This window comes from Thermobia domestica, chromosome 9 (genome assembly GCF_964235325.1).
Source record: "Thermobia domestica chromosome 9, izTheDome1.hap1.1, whole genome shotgun sequence".
NCBI classification, from domain to species: domain Eukaryota; kingdom Metazoa; phylum Arthropoda; class Insecta; order Zygentoma; family Lepismatidae; genus Thermobia; species Thermobia domestica.
This window is the reverse complement of record NC_137462.1, coordinates 103,059,092-103,078,854: the sequence shown is the minus strand read 5'-3', so window position 1 is coordinate 103,078,854 and position 19,763 is coordinate 103,059,092. Positions and strand designations below refer to the sequence as shown.

General features: G+C 34.1%; 1 protein-coding gene across 1 annotated transcript in view; it reads right to left on the bottom strand.

The window, feature by feature from the left end:
• LOC145694897 (interference hedgehog-like) overlaps nt 1-19,763 on the bottom strand; it is a 193,183-nt gene that overhangs the window by 14,613 nt on the left and 158,807 nt on the right. Inside the window, exons 10-12 of the mRNA XM_081771633.1 lie at nt 17,489-17,714; nt 13,761-13,923; nt 4,736-4,955 (exon numbers count right to left, since the gene is read on the bottom strand). Of these exons, the coding sequence (XP_081627759.1) occupies nt 4,736-4,955; nt 13,761-13,923; nt 17,489-17,714 (609 nt within the window). The remainder of the gene's footprint in view (nt 1-4,735; nt 4,956-13,760; nt 13,924-17,488; nt 17,715-19,763) is intronic.

Below are 19,763 nucleotides of genomic sequence, written 5' to 3'. Positions count from 1 at the left end.
CGCTGCAGTGTAACCAACAGTTCTTTAAAGTTACAGTTTAGATATTACAAGTGGCTTGATCTATTTACGCTTAGTAAAGAGCGCCATAAATTATATAGGCGTTATTGGATGTAGGACCTGCAGTAATGAAGACATATTGTGGATAGCAATATATGCATAGAAATTACCAATACAGGAATGACATAGCACAATTGACAATTCAGTGAAATTCTACTGTGATTTAAGTAGAGTGCATAAAAATTGGATACATTTTATTCAATTTCAATTATACAACACGAGCAAATGTGAAAGGCAAGAGTGACGATGTTAATGATTAATAGATTAATTTAAGGCTGATGATTTAGAGCAAAGCTTTCCAACTTGGGTGTTGTGTGGAAGCATCGAGAGTGTCGCGAGATTTTCTTTTTAGAAATTCAGACTTTTAAAGGAATAAATGGCTTGTGATGAAACAATACTAAATATCCTCATTAATTTTCGTTCAGTGCATTAACTGCGTGATCGACATGATTTCTACTATTTTGTGTGAGTAATATTTAATGATACCAATGAATGCCTCTATTCTTAATGTTGTAAGAACACTAAATTTACACTTATGACGAGAAATGTTTATAAATAAGTTTCACGTGCTGTATCGATGAGGGTTATCTTCTATACCGAACTTCTAATATGTGAAGAAAAACTAGTGAATAGGTGTTGTACAAGGGAACACTCACCTGGGGTTCCAACAGGTTCGAACCCTCTCGAAACTTCGTAACTTTTTAAATAATATAGTTGTTTTATCTGCGTCAAGGGTGCACTCTGTCCGGACCTCCTCCTATTTTTCTAGTTTGGACCCCCCCCCCCTAACAAAAATTTCTGTGGGTGGGTGCCTGGTATCGTGTAAACTTATGTGTACTAATAGGGTGTCGCCGTAAGTGAAAGGTTGGAAAACACTGTTTTAGAGAATTATCTTGTAAATGTAAGTCATTAAGGCTCAACAAACTTTATGATGACTGTGTTTCTGTTTCAACAGTATGTTTATCGATTGATACATAAATAATTTTCTCGAGTTTTAGCTATAAGAGATTTCAAGTACATTTTCACTCGTGAAATGTGAAAGTCTTCTCTGCTGCTCTAGTGGCTACAACGTGTGTCTGGTGCACCTGATCCTGGGTTCGATTCCCAGTGGGAGAGAATAAAGTAATTTCACAATAATCCACTTTTATTAATCTCATTTAGCTTAAAGAACATATTCATGAGACATTAAACTAAAAAAATCACTATTTTTTTTTTTTTAAAAAATGTTAACACTGTGGGGAAAGGGAGGTAAAAAAGAAGGAATTTTTTCTAGATTTTTTAAAGCATTATGAGATTGGGATGCCTGCCTTTCGGGACTGACTTGTAAAATTTAACTAGAGTACATCTTTCTGTTAGGATTATAACCGTCACCAGGTTATAGAAATATTTTTTGTGGAAGCTCTGTATATTTCGTAAAGAATAATTATTTTTCGATTTATACCTTATTCTGGGACGCAATAATTTCTTTCTTCGGTGGGAACTGCTTCTTTCCCACGCAACAGGATAAAGAAGTCTCTCATCGTTTATTCATATATATATCTAAAACGTTGCTTTGTGGTGAGAACATTTTAGTGAGCGACGAAGATTCTCAGTGTTTCTCCCTGACTTATTAATATGTAAAGAGTATGTTCTATGATTATTTGGAACTGAATTAAGTGTATCTTCCAATCAGTTATGGAAATACTGCGATCCAGAGCACACCAAGTGTTTGAGCTCCAGAACGACGCCAACCATATCGCTTTACCAGTTTGTTATCTAAATGTTCCCACAATCAAGTTATCGCAATGTCTAGTGCGTCGTGGCCAGTGGACTAAAATTAACGTTAATTCTTTTTCATATTCTATTTGCATGTATATACAGTTGATTTAACCTGAGTGTTTTTTGGAATGAACTGCCAACATTGATCAGGCAATCAGTGGAGCTCCTACCTCGAACCTCTGAGTTCGAGGAGTGTTACTCCGTACTTTGAGGCAGCAACCACGTACGTTACATCGGGCATCAAGTAAGTGCTAAGGGGCATACGTTATTAACCAGTCAAGGACCTAGTTATGGCTAGCCCCAATCAGTGAAATCCCAGGTTCACATACCTAATGCGTCTTAGTTATAAACGCGCCCTCCAACATTATCATTCTATTTTGGCGACTACATATTTTTGCTGAAGACTAACGTCGACCTCTAAGGATTTTCTGGAGCAGCAACCGTACCACTTCGTGGAATCATCACGATATTACTCCCACAGTGCTGATTCCCCATGTGCATTAAGAGTGTGAGAAAACTATCTATAGTGGAATCCTAATCCTAATTTTCCATTCTAATATACCGTCTGATCGTCCGTGAGGTTTCCGAGACGAGACATTCGAACCTCTCGGTGCCTAATGCTCATCTCGTTATTGAGACCGGCGGGAAACGATTTTGTAATCCCTTTTCGGAAATGTCCTTCAACGTTTTACCCAGGTAAGTCCAGGTCTCCGGAAAATACTCATTGGCAAGACAACGGAGGACAGACCCCGAAAAGCGGTTATAGGATTATTATCGAAATTCAGTCCTTTTGGGATAAAAGTATTTTATAAAACATGAACATATGAATGGTGATAGCGTAACTATCATTGTTTCGGCATATAATAAATTTACAATTTTTATTTATGAGGACAGAAATTCTTCCTATTTCCCCTCCTCTAATGAATTTATCGCTGGTTCAAGCACTCAGGTGACAAAGAATTTAATTCGATTAACTGTTTTCACACATAGTATACTTTGAAAATTGGTAGCCTAGTGTTATATTTGTGTCTTTCTTTCCAGATATAATAATGGTAACATCTCTTTCTATTGAACATCTTTTTTATGCCATTTGTCGACTGACTCGAAAAACAGAGTTTAGCCTGGAAGTACAAGATGCTTCTAGCTTAATAGTATCAAATGTATGGCCTTGTTTAATAAAACCTGCTCCCCTTTCCTCCGTTCTCTCTCTGAAAAGCCCTGTATTGTTTTCAAAATATTAAAAATTAAGATACGGTTGCAAGAAAGTCGGTGGCTAGTTGATATTATATATTAAAATACTGAATTTACATAATTCACATTAGCATCCCATCTACTTCATGAATTAATGTAAGAAGAGAGCGCGTGATTTTCGACTAATTGCTTTATCACTGCTATCGTCGAGCATTGAGATAACATACTCTACACGTCTTCTTGTCAAAAACTTCGGAACGAGCCGAATCGACCAATTTTAATTCAGTTTTCTTTGCCATGGAGAGAATCTGATCTATATATATAAAAGAGAACGTACAAATCCTTTGTGAACTCATCACGCTAATACGGCTGAACCGATTTCTTTCATTTTTGGGGGGTTGTTAGGATTTGGACCCTAGATGGTTTTTATCATATCACTTTAATTTTTAATTACCAGTGTCTTGAGATAATGGACCATTCAAGTCTCCATAGTTCATCATAGGTAAAAATAAACGTATGTATATGCAACCCGCATGACCACGTGACTCGGCGGGTTAACATAAATGACAGGCGATGCAATTTGAAAGCGAAAAAGTAAAAATTATCTAAGTAACAAAGTTTATTGCGTTCCGGGGTGACCGCAGCGAAGCGGGGTGAACGCTGCTAGTTGGTTATAAAACACTGAGGTCAATTTATTCGCAAGTTTTTATCAAATGAATACTTAGGGTGTGTATATTTTTCTCCGGGTGACTTGAAATGTTCCAAAAACGAAAATGAAATGACTTTCGAGACTTTTGAAACAGTGTTTGTCTTAAGAACATATGCGTAAAGTGATTTATTACAAACAGGACAATAAAAACTGTGATAGATTAATTACAAGTTGGTAACACTGCTGTTTACATTTTAGTAACAAAACCTGCGGTCTGCACTCATTTGCTGGTCGGGATATAGTACAATATATTGTACTAGAAAATTGATTTGATAATGTAACTTTTAGAAATATATAACTAGATTGTATGTAATTAGACACTTCCTTGAGGTCTTATGTCTCTTGTGAGTATAACAAGCAACTTGAAATAAAGAATTAACATTACTGAAGTTTCTGAAAAGCACTATACTCATTAATTTGACTTATACAATGGCGTATGTAAACAATAAACCAAAAAAACTGCTGCTCTTTGTTCCTTTTATTTATAAACAAAAGCACAAACTAATTGAAGTCATAAACTCAAAACTTACGATTTTATCTGCGGTATTCTATTTTCTAGTGTTATGGTTGATTCTTACAGCTTATATAGAGTCTCATTTACTAGTAAATTTCAACGCAGTATTAATCATTGAAACGGCACATTGTTTCATTTCTTTATAAATTACAAAGCGGTTCTAACATTAACCTAACATATCTACGTATGTGTTGCTACACGAAATATTTATCACCAAGAGGGAACAATAATCTCATATCCTTAGTCAAGAACTAATCCAATTAGTAATACGAAATATTTATCATCAAGAGAAAATAATAATCTCATCTCTAGTCAAAAGCTAATGCAATAAATAATATGGAATATTTAAAATCAAGAGAAAAGAATACAGGTAATCTCATCTTTTGTCAAAAATTAATGCAAAAAATAATATTTAGACAAACTATCTGTAGCTGATGAAAAGTAAAAAACGAAACAGTGGTTAGTTGCTATTTAGTTAAATGTAATACATATATAAAATAACTTACGTAAAGTCTTCTGTGTAATAATGGCACTAAAATCTGAAGCACCGTCTAAATTAAAGCACTGCATTTTTATTTCGTATCCAGTGTCAGGCAGTAAGTGGGTTATGATATGTGACTGAGTCTGTTCGCCCAACACTGTGTCTTTCGTGTAAGCCCCCGCACTAGTGATGATCCGATAATAAATGAAATATCCTTCGATTCGAACATTATCCACAGTAGGTTGCTGAAAGTAGAACAGAGAATTCAGTTGTTAATAATATTAATAATAATAAGTATTGTACGTTGTATTAAAATGTAATGTAAAATCTACTCAAACATGAACATTAGTGAAATTTTCAATTGTACGGATTTATCAAATTTTCCTTTATAACTTGCTTCATTTTAAATCCAAATTATTTGATAAACTGGAGACGAAATATTCAAATAAAATGTGTACAAGACATTTTCAGACCTTTCTCCCACTGGAAATGGAAAACGGTTAAACTGTTTATGTTTAGGCAATATTTAAAATTTATGACAGTATTATAACTGAACTCATAAGCACGCTTTGTTAATGCATAACTGCGTAGAGATTGTAGACACAGAAGAATGTCGTACTCCGTCTTCCAGTTCTTGCACATTAGCGAACACCAATAACTAATTAACTAATCCATGGCCTATGGAACCCTGAGGTTCAATGCCGCGTTCACAAACGCTCTCCATCAACTTCTATCCTTAGCCAACTGGGTAGAGTTTCTACTTTATGTTCCTGTTTCTGCGAGGTCCAATATTCATTCGCGAGTATCAATAAGAAGAACAAATCACAAACATGAATTCAGGGCAGCTGCTAACAACAGATCAATTTTGCTGGTTCTCATACATATTACGAGAACGAGACCGAACAAAGTAACATTGAAAGCATTCAATAAAGGGAAACAATAAGTTAAACAATTTTCCAAATGAACATCAGTGTGACTCAGTTCAACACTTTAGTCAACTTATACTACACTTCATGCGGTTTTGTACTTTTTTCTCCCCTTTTTATTCATATGCAGCATTGAGACTAGAGAGGAGGAAATTGACTACATCTATGTCATCCAAAGGGTTTTACTCTCAGGATTTGAATCTTCTAACACTGTTCAGAAAGCAGGTGAGGGATGACTATGAGGCTACAGGTAACTTTCACTTTATTAGATTGGCGATCTACAAGATTCCAGTATTATCACCTTGGGATACATTACATAGCCCACGTGAATTACATGACATTAACATGGAAACACAGATGACTGGTATTGTGTCGATTGGTATGATGATTTTCGGTTTCAGCCGTCTCGAGTCGATTATTATGCGTATTTGAGGCAGCATCTTTATTAGCTAGTGGATAGCAACGTGTCGTATAAAATGGCATGAACAGCAAGGATCTACTATTTGTTACTACTTGCAAGCTTTTATACTTCCCCAACCCAAGTTCTTTCTATATATTAAAGAACCAGCAAATATTTAAATACAACTTGGTCGAAAATCAAACATTGTAATACATGGTTTTCTATGTTATATTCACGTTCGATTTAAATAAGTTAGTAAGTTTTAAATGTAATTTATTTATCATTTATTTCATTATATTAAAAATACACACAAAAGAGTAATGAATGATTTTGACAAAATTCACATACACACATAAAATTGGAAAACAAAAGTGTTTAATAGTATTAGGTACATAATACATACAAGCTACAACTAAATGTATGTCGAACTTTATCTGTTCACCGGCTGGTGTGATCAAGACGAATGGCCATTAGGTTCGAGATTCCACCAAGACCTGTTTTGCCGAATTCTAATCTCACTCAGAACATGTATGTTATGTACTACTCATTCACCACATATTTCACTATTATCGTTCATTTTTCATCGTCTCTAACATTAGGGATGGCCATACTATTTCGAAAAAATGAATTTTTCGAAAACGAAAAGTGAAAAACGAAAATTTTTTACAAAAACGGAAAACGAAAACTTTGCCGAAAACTTTGCTGTCTATCCATCTGTTCGTCTGTCGACAGGTGTCAGGGCAAGAGCGGTAAAAAATAGCGAGAAGCGCAGTTTTGCAACACGAATGGATTCATCTAATCCATTTTGACTTTTATTTAATCCAGAAGTGGTAGAGATCTATCACTTTGTGTTACATTGTTGATCACCACAGAACACAAACGGAAATATATAGAAAAACGCGGTTTTCCAGAACCAATTCAGTGTCCCAAAAATATATTCAACCTTCACCCTTATTACACTTCCAGCTTACGCTATGCATAAGTGTCGGAAGTCTTATAGAAGGGCTTTGTCCGTCTGTCTGTCGACAAATATCACAGCAAAAACAGTAACAGATATGGAGGAGCCGTTTCTTGCAGTCAATTCAGAGCCCCGAAAATAGATTCCGTCTCCTCTATTAACCCTCCATTCAAACCGGAAGTGGTTTAAAATACCTTTTCTGGTTTCAACTTTTATCGCTATAAAACGGAAAGGGTAATACATAGCGAGAAGCGATTTATTGCAAATAATTTAGCGTCTTAAGAAAACATATAACTATCCACAACATTCTATCAAAACCAGAAACTGTTTATTATTATTTTCGGTTTCAATATTGAACTATATAAAGCAGAAACAGTAAGAAATATCGAGATGTAGATTTTTGCAATCGATTCAGCTTCCAAAATATAGGTCTATCTTGTCAATTAATCCTCTATTCAAATAGGAAGTTGCTCAAATTAACCATTTTCGGTTTCAACATTAATCGGTACAGAACAAAAATAGTAATCGATAGCCACAAGTGTGTGTGTGTTTAATCGAATCGATACAGCGTCTCAAGAGTATATATATATATATATATATATATATATATATATATATATAAAGCGAAAGTGGCTGAATTTACTAGTATATTGGTTTAAATACTGATTTTTATAAAGCAAAAACTAAGAGAAATCGTGAAGCGGTTATTCGCGATCAACTAAGCGTCCTAAGAATAGGTTCTACCTTCTCCCTTGACTTCTATTCGCACCAGAAGTGGTTCAAATTAACGATTACAACCTTTAACATTTATCGCCACAAAACAAAATTGGTAATAGATAGCGACAAGTGGTTCTCCTATAATCCATTCAGGATCTCAAGAGGAAATACCATTACAATCCGCAACACTCCACAAAGGCAGAAGTGTTGAAGTTTATTACTTTATTTTTTATTTTATAGGTAATACTAATTTCCATACAGCAAAATCAGTGGAAGATATTGAGATGCAGTTTTTTGCAATCAATCCAGCGTTCCAAGAAGATATTCCACCTTCTTCGTTAACCCTCTATTTGAACCGAAAGTGTTCAAATTAACCATTTCCGGTTTCTACACTTGTCGCGATAAAACAAAAGTTGTAATAGATAGTGACAAACAATGTTCTGCAATCGATTCAGGGTTTTAAGAGAACATACCGTCATAACCTGCTTCACTCTTTTGTGACCGGAAATGCTTGAAATTTACTACTACTTTCGGTTTCAATACTTATATTCATAGAGCAAAAACTACAAAAGATATCGAGAAGAGGTTTTCCGCAATCGATTCAGCGTCCTAAGAATAGATTTCATCTCCTCTCTTAACCCTCTATTCAAGCCGGAAGTGGTTCAAATTAGCCATTCCTGCTTTCAATCTTTATCGCCATAGAACAAAAACGGTAAGTGATAGCTAATAATGTCTTTTTGATATAGATTCAGCATCCGAGGAACATATTCTATCTTTGATCTTATTAATCTATTTCCAACCAGGAGTTTTAGTTGTGCCACTTGTTGTATTGAAGTTTGAGTATTCAATTCGCATAGATTGGAGGTCTACCGTAATTTTACACTGTGAAACGAAACTCACTTGTTTCTCTATTAAAACAGGAAGTGGGAGAAATGTATCACAACTCCCGGTTTCAGTATTGATCACCATGGTAATAATTAGCGAGAAGCATGAATTCAGTACTATGGGAATAGACAATCTCCAAGTTTTATCCTCTGGTAGAAATTTACTACTACTTCTAATTTCAATAGTGATCACCATAGAACAAAAATGATAAGAAATAACGAGATATATTTTTTGATATGAATCTAGGATTCGAAGATCGTCATCTCGATCTCTATCCCTCTATGTAAACCGGAAATAGTGAGAAACTACCATTTCCAGTTTCATAATAAAGAAAAAACGATAGCCGGAAGCAGTTTTAGATATGGATTTTGTGCCACAATTGTAGTTTCCATCTTTAATGCAACCGAAAGTGATAAATACTAAATCTCCGGTTACAATATTAATTCTCATAGAACGAGAGAGATACTAGAAAGCGATAAACGTTTCTTTTAAATATATAATTTCATAAGATTTCAAGAAAAGATTTCAAGCCCTACCCACTGGTCTAGTGGCTAGCGCGTATTCCTTTGATGCACAGGGTCCCGAGCATTGAACGTGTTATGTATGCTGGTTCGGATTCCACTTTAAAATGTAGGTCCACGTCTTGTATAGTCTCGCTCGATACTGAAAAGGGACGCTGAACTTTAACAACCAAATAAAAATATATATATATTTCATCTTAGTAGTATTTTACTGAAATTAGTAGCAGGAAAAACTTATACGAAAACGAAGACTCATCTGTTTAAAATCTGAATTCTCGTTTAATGAGATTATTATAGTCAGATACTTAGTTCTCTGTCCTACCGTATATAAAATATCTTTAGAACAAATAAACTATTCAATAGTATTTTGTTACTATTAAAGTGCCTATTTTTAAAAGCAACCAGATTCTTTTAGATACTGAGTTAGTTAGTTATAGAAAATAAGAGAAATGAATGGAGAATCTTAGTGAGGATTGTTTAGAATCAGTACCGGTACATATAATCACTTCGTGTTTCATATTTTATTAGAATCAATTTAATACAGAGTTGCTTGATACAATCACGAACAGTTTATACAAGAACCTTCTTTTTGGTAATTTGTTAAGTCCTTTTTTTTTTTTCATTATAAATATACGCATCATTTTATTATTCTGTAAAATATAAATTTTACTATGTTTACCTTTGATAATTATTATTTCTAATTTATATCCCTCGAGAACCGAGAACCAAAGGTCTGTGCATCACAATATTTCGTGTTGAGCTCGCACGCATACCAGGCTCGTCAAAGTCTATGACCATATCAACTTTTTCCAATATCGGATGAGTTTAACGCGTTTTAATGAAATTTCTTGAATTTTAGTAAGTTCAAACCCAAATTTTTGGGACAATATTTTGGGAACCAAAAAATCCATACTTCATAATATTAACCATGTATACTAAACGCGTTAAAGTCTATAACAATACAAATATAAGTCACGATTAAATTATTTCCGTCGATAATATGCATTATATCGACGGAAATCCTATCATTATTTAATGGTCAAACTTTGATGGTCAATAACTCAGGAATCAAAAGTTTGCTCATCATAATATTACATATATAAAGGTAACCAAGAAAGTTCTGTCGTTTTTTGCGGAGGTCTGTGTTCCATTGACCCTCACACCGTGAGTTGAATGCGAATGGAGATAAGGCGAAGACCAGTTATTGGTGTGGGTATATCCAACATACTCAGTTCAGTTACACCGTGAATGTGCATTAAGGATAGGGTAAACATGGGATCTCCGCAGAGCATCATAAGGGCGTGTATGCTGTACGCGGCGCGGAAGATATATCTGGCCTTTGGTGACGATGTCATGACTACGCGGACAGTGTAGCGGTGGTTTAACAAGTTTAAGGACGGCGGCGAAACATTCGAAGTCGTACCACGTGACGGAAGATCAACACATGTACAAAATGAAGATCTTCAGGCAACAATTGAGGTGAACAGTGGCCAGACATGTGAGGAACTAGGACTAAAATTCAGGAGAAACCATTCGGCAGCACCTCTATTAACTTGGGAAGCAAGGGTTGATGGGCCCCACATGATTTGATTTCGGGCCAGAACGTAACGCGAGAAGACACCCGTGTTTCTTTGCTTTCTCGTCTGAGGAAGGAGCCATTTCTGGACAGGGTGTTGACATGTGATGAGAAGTGGGTTCTGTACGAAGCTCCACGGCGCCGTCATCATTGGTTAGCATACCATGAACCGGTTCCAAAACAGCCGAAACCAGCACTGCACAAGAAGGTTCTCTTGTGTGTTTGGTGGACTGCTCGCGGTCGTGCTTCGGGAACTGCTACCAGCTGGTCAAATCATCAATGCAGTCAGCAGTTGAGCCGTGTTAAAGAAAAACTCAAAACTCTGGAGCCAGCACTTTGAATTGCAAAGAGGTCGTCGTGTTACAGGACAACGCTAAGTCCCACGCGGCTAGGATGACCCGGGACACCATTCTACACCTTGGGCAGGAAACACTATTGCATCCACCATACTCCTCGGACATTGTACCGTCCGATTATCACCTCTTCCATCACTTGGACAATTACCTTAAAGGATGCCAGTTCAAATCCTTAGTAAAGGTGTAAAATGTACTTGATACCTTCTTCGAATCACGGCCCACCAAGTTCTACCCCGAAGGAATACATGGTCTTTCAGAACGTTGGCAGATCGTCGATGCTGATGGTGGCTATTTGTGATCTTCCAAGTACGTCTTAGGTGACATATTGATATTCGAAGGCGTTAGGCGAAAAAGCGACAAAACTTTCTTGGTTACCTTTATAGTTACTACGCTCGTCAAGATCTAGCACCGTGCCAAGTTTGGTAAAAAAAAAAAAAAAAAAAAAAAAAAAAAGTTCCATCTTTCTTGCTTTAATGAAATTTCTAGATTTGAGTGATTCCAAACCTAACATTGGTGACTAATAACTCGGGAACAAAAAGTCTGTACACCATAGTATTTTATACTGAGCTTCCATGAATACCAAGCTCGTTAATATTTACGATCATACCAACTTTCGTCAAGATCGTTTGAGTTTAATCAAATGCGTCTTAATGAAATTTCTTGGTATCACTGTTAAAACTCAAATTTGATGAGCAACAACTCCGGAACCGAATTCCCACACACTATAATATTTAACGTGCGTACTAAATACATCGCAGTCCATAACCATACTAATTCTTGGTCGTGATTGGATGAGTTTCCTCAATAGTAGGCATTATACAATATCCTTTCATTAACTCCAAATCGAAGGGGGCTCAGTGGGTCAGTGGTAAAACGCTTACCTTTCGTGCACGGCCAAGTAAGTTCGTGGCAGACAACATCGTGTCCGTGGGTTTTCTCGGGGTACTCCCGTTTCCTCCCACATTACCATTCCACCAATTCCGAAAACTTTTCGTAAAACGAAAAATCATCGAGAAACGAAAAATTATCGCAAACTGAAAAATCATCGAAAAACGAAAATTGAAAAACAGATTTTTCGAAAAAGGCCATCTCTACCTAACACTTAAAAGGCAAAATTGTCGGATGTATAATTTAATAATAATTTTATCTATTTGTTGAAAAGAAAAGATCATTCGAACAAAAAAGAGTTTATTACTTTTTCATAATGGCTGTATCTTCTTCAGTTATAGTCTCTTTTAAAATTTTACTGATACAAGATTAGACCGTTCATTATCAGTAATTAATATTGGTACATTTGAACTCAGATTTTTGCGTCTTCGTTGATGTCGTTTCTTCTCACCCATTGCTAACAATATATTTCTATTATAATTCCGTTACTACTGATTCTGCAAAGGCAGGCTTAAATTGTGAATTTGAATAAAAGTAAGCTAACACTTTCAGATAAGCAGAAATGCTAATGATAACAGATAAAGATATCTATACATTTTAGTATATTTTATCCATTCTTTCGCACTAGAAAGAAAAGCATTAGTACTCTATACGCGTCACTTTGAACTTCACGTTCACCAGGTTTATAAAAATTGTGTATATTCATTCTGGTCTTGTATTCAGTTGTATACATATGAAATATATTCAAGGAGTTAGCAGATGCTCACTATATTTATAAAACTAACGATCTCTTCGCAAGGCCAGTGATGGAGGAACTAGAAATCAACTTTTGAGCACGCATAATATCACATTAAAAAACATGAATATTTTACCATTAGTTATAAAAAATAAAGTTACCAGTAAAATAGTTGCATATACTACAGAAATACCGTGATCACAGAGAAATAACGCGCTTTCGCACATTACAATCAATTTCAGGTGCATTAGATATGATGAATATTTTCTCAGTTTCGACATAATTGAGAGTATTCTGGGAGTTGTATATGCAAATTCAATGTGAAACATTTATTAAATAAATAAATAAATAAAAATTAAAAAAAAAAAAAACTCTTGACAACCTCGATATATTGATAAAAGCAAATACTTCCTCGTCCGAAATTTATTATTTGAAATAGGTTTTATTTATTGGAATTCTATCTCACAAAATCTGTTGTGAGTAGGGTTATCATTTTATTCATATTCTAATAAAATAATAAGCATGTATATGTTCTACAAACAAACAAACAAACAAACAAACAAACAAAAAATCCTATTTGTAACAAACTTATAAATGGATACATAGATCGTGTTTTACACCTTTCCATGTACCTATTGGAAATAAGCAGCACATTACACCCTTTCCATGACAACGGAAACGAATTTACAAGTTAACAAAACCCTCCCTTATATAAACAATGTATTTAAAAAAATCAACTATTTTTCTACGGTAATAAACTTGTACCATATATAATTTAAAAACAAGAAGAAGTAATCAATATGTATTGTTAGTGTTATTTTCTATTTGATGTTTTACCTTCGTGTAATTGGAACATATGCACATATTAGCTGTGGACAAAATAAATCAGATCAAATCAAAGTATTACTTACTTTATATTTGAGATTGAACTTTTAAGAAAAATTACAAAGTTAATTCATCTTTTAGTTTCAAAATGTTTCTCACAATTAAACGGTAAAACAAATATGTTTTAAACAAGATTTTCACACGTGTTTACGTACAAAAACATTAACAGATAAACCAGAATAAGACTGTATTAGAAACTTACCGTCCAGTGAACAACAATAGCAGAGGGACTTTCAGCCTTCGCAAGTGTTAACGTTGGAGGATACAAGAGTTTCTTCGTAGGTGGATCCTTCTGTAAGTGGAACTTGGCAGAATTGGCCCCTAACTTATTATCATTGTTGGAATATACAGCAGCAATACGGAACCTATGCATTACAGTATAAAAAAAAAAAAAAAAAAAAAAAAAAAAGCGCAAAACTAATATTAATATTGACTTTCGCTATGGATTTTCGATATCAGTGATTACAAAAGAAAAACAACTATATATAATTCGAAATATACATATTTAATTAAAAACCATTTTTTCCTTCTTTTTAAAGGTATAGCTTTTAGTTAATATTTGTTTACAATTAAACCACAAGTTTCGGGACTACCTCGAAATAAAATACTTAACGATACCAGAAAAAATATTACCACGTTAGTCCCGTACATCCATCCCTTTCCCTGCGACACCTCAAGGAAGAGACTCTGGAACAACCGAGGTAAGGTGTCAACTGAAATGCTGTTCAACACCACCGTCACATTCTCCTGAATCGATACAACATCCTCAAAATGCTCTCCCTTGTGGAAAAATTTGAACTTAGGTAAGAGCATGAAGTCCACTAAGGCCAAATAAGAACAATACAGGGGGTGTTCAAGAACTGTGGGCCGGTGCTAAAACATGTTCATACACGTTCTGCATCTTTCTGTATTTTTCGGTCGCGGTATTACCACATTTAACACAAAACTCGATTGAAGCATGTTACTCGATTTTCCCTACACTGACAATGGATTAAAAAAAAAAAAAAAAAAAAAAAACCGAATAAAGAATAAAGAATGTGACGGTGAAGTTGAACAGCATTCCAGTGGAAGACTTTCCTAGGACGTTCCAGAATCTCTAGCACCAGTCTCACGAGTGTTGGCGCGGGAAGAGATGTATGTAACAAACTAATATGGTAATAAATTATTCTAGCATCGTTGTTGAAGTATATTACTTCGAGGTAGTCCCACAACGTATTCAATGCACCGAGTAAACAATACACAACAAGAGTTAGCGTATGAAAATTTCCATGTTTATTTACATATTGGCTTTAACTAACTTTGGTTACTAATTCAACAAATATGTAATCAATCTGCATATATACAATCTGATATATTATCTATTTCAAAATAAGCGCTAATCCAGGCATACTTTCACATTTCTTAAAAAAAAAAAAAAAATATTTCTAGAACTTCTAAATATCCAAATATTTTGATAAATTAATATTTCGAGAAGCTCATCAATATTAAAATAATGTAATCAACACATGAAAACTAGGAGGGATATTTGCATAAAATAAAGAACTACGATGGGTGCAAAATGAATACATCTGTACATAGTCAGAGCCAGCTCAAGAGTGTACAGCGCCCTGAGGGCAATTCTTAGCTTGCGCTCTAGAAGCTGAAAACGGAAAAGAATAATCTTTACTGTTGATTCATACTACAACTATATCATAATTATAATTAAGACACTAGACCTTACATTACGATCAATTACAGGAATGTATCTGTAATTGATCAATAAGACAGATCTGTAATGGATCGTATTGATCAGACCTTACAGTACGATCAATAAGTCTTGCCTTAACGAATGTATCAATCAAATCTGTCATGTTAATTTCATTTAATAAACTAAGCTTGATGGAAATTGTTACTAAACTGTCTACCTTGTCCTGAGTCACTCTAGTTTACAATTACGTTTTAAGCCATTAGCGCGGTCTTACGGAGAAGTTCCGAATGTTTGTAAAAAGGTAAATGGTAGACTTGCAAAAATTTTCCGTTTCACCTCCCTTCGTCCCGTTTTCCGCACTACTAAATCAAGTGTTAGTACTATGTTGCATGATTCATAATTATGTACTTTTACTAATATGTGGCATGACTATGCAAGACTTTACTATGGTCTTAAGTTATTCTCTCTCTCTTTCTCTCTTAAAAGTTTGAACGCATTTTAATTTCCAGAAAATATATGTGCCAATGAATCAATTAATTTTAATTTTGAAAAATTCTGCTCTGCGCTATTTACTAGTATAGAAAAGTGTGCAAGTATTTGCAACGCTACAAACAGATTCAGAACAAACATACATTTTTTTTAATCGCAAATATAATTCAGCAACTGTATACGCGATAATTCGTCGTTGAATAACTATCTCTAAAACTGCAGTTAAATTGAACAAGCAATGGTTCTGATTTGGTGCAAATCACTTTCACTCATCGTCATAATTTATAAATCACAGAAAGATTTTTTTTTTTAATAGAAAAAATGTGCTCTTATTAATTCAAACCGTTCATGCAGTGCGTTTCTTACCTAATTCTAAACTTCGTAAGAGAGAAAAAAAAAATGAACTTTTCTTTTTCATCGCTGGTTTCATTTTTAAGTTTTCGGTTTCTGGTCGCTTCAAAATGGATTGGAATATCCAATCTGCGGGAGATTTTTTCTATACTCTAACTATTGATTCATTTTTTTTTTAATTCATTGATAGTATTGTTGTTGTTGAAAGACCTATATTATGAATCGGCTGTTTTGACATTTAAACCTGAAACTTCACTGATACAGGGTTCCTACTGATCTGGAGAAATAAATTTCCCTGACTTTCCCTGACCTTTGCCAGGAAATTTCTTGACTTTCATGACAAGTGTCGGATGACGTTGACATATAAATAAGGATTAAATAACGGTGAATATTTATATGAGAACATTTATTTTATAGAAATAAATCGTAATTAATGTTTCATACCTACATTCCACTTACCTCCCATAAAAATCTGACCAACGTCCTATACTCTGATCATTGGTGTACAATTAATATTAAAAAATATATATATATTTTATAAAATTTCCCTGACTTTCCTTGATTTCCAGTCTTTTTCCCTGAGTTTCCCTAACCTGCACTATTTTCCCTGACTTCCCTGAACCCTGTGGTAACATTTATATTTTGTATTACATCCTTTTAAATAATTAGTGAACAAAAACAAACCTAAAAATTTGAGATGTATTTTAACAATCCCTCTACCAGGAATTTATTTTTCGGCAACTGTCATCATATTATTTTTCTTGTTGGATATTCAAATAAGTAGCTGGAATATACTACTAATTCCGGTTTCAATACTGTTTTCGATAGAGCAAAAATGGTAACAGACAGCGACACGCTGTTTTCTGCAATCGATTCAGAGTCTTAAGAAGACATCACACCCCGCAATATTACCAGAACCAAAAATGGTAATGATTAATGATTTCCGGTTTCAACCTTTATTGCCATAGAACATAATAAGGCATAGCGTGTAATGGCTTTTTAGTATGGATCTAATGTCTGAGGAATAGGTTATGTCTTGGATCTTATTAATTTATTGCAAGTACTACTTAAAGTTTGAGTATTGCGTTCGCATAGTTTGGAAGACCACCGTAGGTGAAACAAAACTCGCTTTTCGTCCAGGAATGCCAAACAAAAGTTTATATATACAAGACTAATTAAGTTTTCACCTTTATTTGATTTACACACTACTTGATTGTTTACAGATAATAATAACAATAATAATAATAATAATAATAATAATAATAATAATAATAATAATAATAATAATAATAATAATGATGATGCAAATAAGAATAGTACGAAAAGTTTAATAACAATAAAGAAAAAAAAGTCATACGAGTAAAACTGAACCAATTCAAACGAGTTATTTTTGTGATTTTTACCTGTAAGTCCGCCCAGGTTCTAAGCCATACACTTCATGACTTCGAATATGTGACGGAATATCTTCGTTACTGGTAATCCACTGAGATACTTTTTGAGTCACATCTCGATATTGCACTTTGAAAAACTCGATGCGTAGTCCCTCATTCGGCGGAACACTCCATCGAACCATCACTGATTCATCAGACACTTGAGTAATGTTCGGACGAGAAGGAGGAACCATATAATCTAGGTGAAAAGAAAAAAAATATATTAGTTAAACAGAAAAATATGAAAAATAATATTAAAATTAAAATTTTCTACGTATAACGTAGTATTTACTTTTGTTTTACTAAACCAAGAATGATATGTCCTTTAATGTTACTAAATGAAATAAATCCAATAAATATTTTAAGACACGAGCCTGCTACAAGTACTGGAACATATTGAAGTCGGTCACTGTTAGCTTACAAAAAATAAAATATAACAAGCATAATTTAAAACAGAAAATAAATATATTATATACTATTTTTAGTGATCTTATTGAATAAATAAAGAATGAATCCTAGTGAAAATCGTTATTATAAAATATATTTATGTATGTAATTAGAGCAAGAACTTATTGATAAATTCAATTCATTAACAGTCAGAAACATGGAAAATATTCTCTCTTTTACACCTATTGCCTAGGCCAATAATATTGTACATGAATTTGAGATCCTACCGACCCACTGCAAGTGTTCATCAAAGATACAAATTTTTAAAATACAATACCACGGTGTTATTTTATGTCGGCAACATCCAAACTTCAGGAATCCACTGCTTACATATCTTTCAAAAATTATACTATTTGTCAATTTTCGAGCTGCTGGAATTTTCATGCAAATTATGATTTTTTTCTGTAATTAAAGGTAAACAGAAATGTTGTTCTCCTTATTACTGTTGTTTTAAACAATTAAATTCAACACTCGAACAATTGTTATAACTGAAATTTAGTTTAATAGTGTACAAATTCTCTCCTGTATATTTTTATTGTAAACTTCATCGTCCTTTTCTCTTGATCTGCTATAGATCACGCAGAAGTCCTCATAGAAATAGTTTCTTAGAGTGTAACCAAATTCCAAAATAGATAAGTGGCCAACTTATTAAGTTTTATTTTATTTTGGTTTGAATAAAAGAAAAGAAAAAGAATGTAAGAAAAAAGAAAAAAGAAACTTATTATACTGCAAAGAACTATGTATTTACTCGAGAAGGAAGTCCTGACTCGTGGTGTGTGTTGATTAATTATCTGCTTATGAGTATTGTATACCCGAATTTTGTACATTAAATCAAGGAAAGTAATGTCATAGCTGTGAAATAATAGATATTTTCATATTAAAGCAAACTATGTAGGATCAACCATTTTAAGCCTAATACTTAATCCTTATGAATAAATAACTGTATCATCCACACAACATATCTTTTTCATATCCACCAAAACTTATAAGTATTTATTAAAACATTTCGAGCTAAATGGGTTATTCATCACACTCCGAGCACCAAGGCTTTATGTAAATTTCTGCTAAAATATTGGTACACCATTAACTCTGTGTTTACAATAGAAAACAGAAACAACACACATACACAATAAAGTGATTGCCCCATCATTATTCTAGTAGGTGCCAATCAAGGAAATACTTATTACTCGTCAATATAACTTCCGCTTTCCAGCAGTGCAATGTGATGTATTCTTACACGTGATGTTTTAAGAACGAAAAAAAGAAAATTTGAACTTGTTTTTGAAAGAAAGTACTCAAAGTACTAAAACAACTCAATCAACTAAATTATCTGTCTTATAAAAATGTGTAGTTTTGCTGCAAGTTTTGCGTATCTATCATATGCATAGCTCGCCTATTTTGTTTAATACACACAGCAATGCCATTGTAATATTGAAAATGGAATTAATTTATTACGGAAATGCCTATTTAATATTGAAAGATGAACTCTGAGCTTCATTTTAAAACTTTGAAGAATCTGTCATTTCCGAAACTTCGCACTAGCGGTGCTGGTATGCAAAATAGCGGCATCAGCGACAGAAAAATTTTACTGTGTGTGTTCAAATACGATAGAAATTCATCGATAACCGTTGCTCAGAAACATTTCCACACAGAATTTGGTAAACAAGCACCGTACCGGCAGATTTTGAGAAGACAGGCTGCTGGTGCGAGGGAAAAAGCACAAGCTGACACAGGTGTGGCAAGAACTTCATTATCATTTAGATATCTGTCGCTCTGCAAAAGGGATTCTCAGTTTAGAAAC